We start from the raw sequence: 4310 nt of genomic DNA, 5'->3' as shown, positions 1-4310 counted from the left end.
CTTTGATTACCCCTAAGAAAAATAATTAACTAGCTTGATTGTCTGGACCTAAGCTAAAATAATAGTAGCTACCTGGCATATATGTACCTCTAATCTCGGCTCATTAATTTTTTATAGATATGGAGTCCAATTTTATCTTATTATGGATTTTGAAAAACTTTGACACAAATATGGAGTAAGAGAGGAATTGCCTTTGCCAGTTGACAATTTATGTAAAACCATTAATATAAGCAGATTTATTTAACTTGTGATCAGGGGTCTTATAAAATCTTCAATGGATTTGCTATCTACTACTTATTTTGCCAAAATAACAAAAAATTAAATAAGAGTATATTTTGGTTTGGTAAAATTTTAGAGAATTATTTATGTTCTTAGTTTTGAAACATTAAGAGTGTTTTTTTAAATATTTATAAAGATATTTTTTAAAATAAAAAATTTAATATAATTTTATATATTAATAATAACATAATAACTATTATACATCTTATTTAACTAATGTTTTTGTATCAATTATATATTTGTCATTATTACTGTATATTATGATAGCAATTATATTTTTTTGGAGTGAATACCCCATCCGGCCCCTGACAATTATTTCGAAAGGACAACGAAGCCCTCAAGAAAAAAAAACACCCAATCCGGCCCCTGATAATTTTTTTGGGACTGATTAGCCCCTGTGCCAAAAAAAATAACATTGATATTTTTTTTCACAGGGGCCTCGTTGTCCTTTCGAAGTAATTGTCAGGGCCGGGTTGGGTTTTTTTTTTGTCAGGGGCCGGGTTGGGATTTTTTTTTTGTCAGGGACCTCGTTGTCTTTCGAGGTAATTGTTAGGGGCTGATTTAGGTTTTATTCTATTTTTTTGCAACCAATAAAAAAGTTTTACCGACAATTGTATAATTACTGCTGAAACTTTTTAGCGCTAATGTCTAATTGCCAGTAAATTATTAATGATGATTTTTATTACCACTAAAAGTGTTCGGTAGGTCGGGTACCGAACGGTTCGGGTTGGTACTTCGGTCGATGAGAGGGGGGATCGCCTGGTTCCGCGTTGCTGTGTCGAAGGAGGGGTAACCGACTTTCCGAGCTCTTTATGTGGAGAGGGGGTGTCACCTGCAAAGACAATCCGACGCTCTAGTCAGTCCAATGTGCAGGCGAAAAGTGAAAGAATTGTATGTGACGTACCTTTGGGGAGGAGTAGGACCCTCCCCATATATACCGTGTCGGAGGTAGGTCCCATAAAGGTAGACCCAACTTCCTCGAAACTTTCTCCACACAGCTGTAACGGAGCTGTAAGGAACGCGTGTCTAGGTAGGAGGTTGAACAGCTCAAGCCCGACCGTTCGAGTCGGGTGATCCACAAGTCAGGTCGGCCCATATGCTGTTTGGGCCAGGCCGTAACAAAAAACAAAATAAATAGCCGTTAAAAATAACTTTTCTAGTAGGGAATTTTATTAAACGCAATTTTAAGTAAAAACTTTAATAAATCCACCCTATATATTTAAATTGATCTCACAAATTTTATATATGAGTCAAGTTAATATTCTAAACTTCTGTTAAATTAAAATAGTCATTTACATTTTTTTTTATCTTACACCATTTTTTCATCTTATCTGTCATTATACAAACGACGTAATTTTGTTGTATTTTATGTAAAATTTAACTATTTACATTAGTATAGGTCAAATATGACAATAGATACAAAATAGTTTGAGCACAAATGTGATACACATTATGATGATTAATAAAAATTTATGGGACTTATTTAACCCCCTCATGCATGCATAAAAACTTAGACCAATTTAAGGATGGGTTAGGGAAAAAAAAAACATCACAGTGAAACCTTATTCTCAAATGTCTTTATGTAGAAAACTGAAAACATCTATTAAGCCATTAGTATTAGTGAGAAAATTAGGTTGGAAATTATTGATATATACATGTTAGACTTGTGGAAATGGACGGTAAACATCTACAAATTAATAGAATTTAATTTTAATACACTGATAACATAAAATATTTAATACAGTAGTATAATTACATTCGTTTTTTTAGATAACTATTTACACGATTAATATAAAAATAATTATTTTTTTGATATAATATTACATAATTGAATGTACATATAAAATTACTTTACACTGAAAATAGATTAAAATTAAATTCAATTAATAAAATAGCTGAAAGGATCCTTAACAGAACAGACGGCGTGTTTTAATATTCGGCAAGAATGATACAAAAAAAGACAAGTATCTACAATCTAAGCTGGACCATTAAAAGGTTAACATGAAAGTCATCACATAACAATGACTTTGAGGATGTGTATTGTGACCTTATAATTAGTCTCACAAGTCACAACAATAACTAACATTATAACCATATTCCTTTTCTTTCTTTCTATTTTTTAATCTATCCAACGGACACAAATTTGTTTAAATAAATATGTTGTAATAAAGCTTATTCTTTTAACATTTGATAGCATTGAATGGATCACTTATCATTAAGTTAAAAAGCTCTATACTATATCTATTCATTTTGTATAATGTTTATACTCTTTTAATATAAAAAAAATTGTGCTAATTTAATATATAAGTCACTATCACTACACAAAACATTTATTTATCCTTTAAAAATCCAATTCCAAAAAAATTGGGGAAGCATGTTCATGTGCTCAGAGCAAATGCATACTTCCAAATTTGAAGATCAAAGTACATATTTGAAGTGTGACATATGAAATGGACCTACATACATAGATTTATAGTTTTAGATGCTTTGATTTTAGGCATCATTAGGCATAAAAAAATGTAACAATTTCTAAAACTTTTACTTAAAAGAAAAAATTAAATTACTACCTCCTACCAAAGCTAACAGAGTAAAGGGCTCATTAATTGGTCACAACCACTTCCATGGATTCCATAAATGCTATCCAACAACATCACTCAAATGCAAGCTGTCTATAAAAATCAAAATTCACTCCAACACACACATCAAATAAAATTGTTACTTCAAATTGTATTTATTTATTTATTTTTATCATTGTGAAAAATGGCAGCAGAGTCTCTGAATCTGAAGATCACAGGTAAGAGCCATGTGAAGGCAAAGAAGAACATTGGAAGAAAAGAGTATCAACTTGTGACCTTTGATCTTCCATACTTAGCATTTTACTACAACCAGAAGCTGCTGTTTTATAAAGGGAATGACTTTGAAGGAATGGTGGAGAAGGTGAAAGAGGGTCTAAGTGTGGTTCTTGAGGAGTTTCATCAGCTAGCAGGGAAGATAGGAAAAGATGAAGAAGGAGTTTTCAGAGTGGAATATGATGATGAAATGGAAGGTGTTGAAGTAACTGAGGCTGTTGCTGAGGATGTTGGTGTTGAAGATCTTGCTGTTTCTGAGAGTAGCAGTTCCTTGATGGAACTTGTTCCTTACAATGGTATCTTGAATTTAGAAGGCATGCATAGGCCTTTGCTTGCAATTCAGGTAACTTTTTTCTTATAACTTAAGAGTTTGATTTTGATGCACTGATAGAAAGTCTTGCAATCACATTCATTAACGTTTGTTTTGAGGTAGTGGGACAGAGACCGGGAGACTGAGACTCAGTATTATATTTGTTGGCTCAGAGACTGGTACTAAAATTTCTGTCTCTATCCCTAAAATTTCAGTATTTCAGTACCTCCAAAAAATGGGGACAAAGGAGACTGAAATTTTTAGAGACGAAAACTGAAATTTTAATAACATTTTATACCTAAAATACCCTATTTCAATTAATTAATTCTAATTTTACCCTTTGTACAAATTAAATTAAAGCTTCATTCTCGTTTCAATTTCTGTCTCCCACTTTGCACCAAACAGAATACTGAGATTTGTTTCAGTCTCTGTCTCTAAGTCTCTGTCTCTCAGTATCAGTCTTTCAGTCTCTATCTCTCTACCAAACGCTAATATCACGCAGTCAACGTGAAAGGTGGAAGATAATTATTTTTGCTAATGTGACATTATGTGATTGAATGCATATGTAAAATAGTTTTATACTGAGAATGCATCAAAATTAAATTCAAATTTTTATTTAATATTTTTTATTAGGGTACTATGATTTAAGAGGATAATTGTCATATTAATTTCAACAGAATGAACTTTGTAGGGTAAGATCATTTGTATGAGATATTATATAAATTTAGTTATCTTATGTCATAAAGATATATTTTAAGAATATAATAATATTATTTTTTAATTTTTTATGTATTTAATATACTAAAAATATAAAACTATTATTTTATATTAATTTTATTAAAATAATTTTTATAATATTTTTAAAATATATC

At 30.9% G+C, this 4310-nt stretch overlaps 1 protein-coding gene across 1 annotated transcript in view; it reads left to right on the top strand.

The window, feature by feature from the left end:
- The window catches only part of LOC107644864 (BAHD acyltransferase DCR), a 4210-nt gene continuing 2875 nt past the window's right edge, over positions 2976-4310 (top strand). Inside the window, exon 1 of the mRNA XM_016348809.2 lies at positions 2976-3471. Coding sequence (XP_016204295.1) covers positions 3040-3471 — 432 coding nt within the window. The 5' untranslated portion in view covers positions 2976-3039. The remainder of the gene's footprint in view (positions 3472-4310) is intronic.

Source organism: Arachis ipaensis, chromosome B05, assembly GCF_000816755.2.
Source record: "Arachis ipaensis cultivar K30076 chromosome B05, Araip1.1, whole genome shotgun sequence".
NCBI classification, from domain to species: domain Eukaryota; kingdom Viridiplantae; phylum Streptophyta; class Magnoliopsida; order Fabales; family Fabaceae; genus Arachis; species Arachis ipaensis.
The sequence above is the reverse complement of the archived record's forward strand: the minus strand, read 5'-3'. Positions and strand labels throughout refer to the sequence as shown.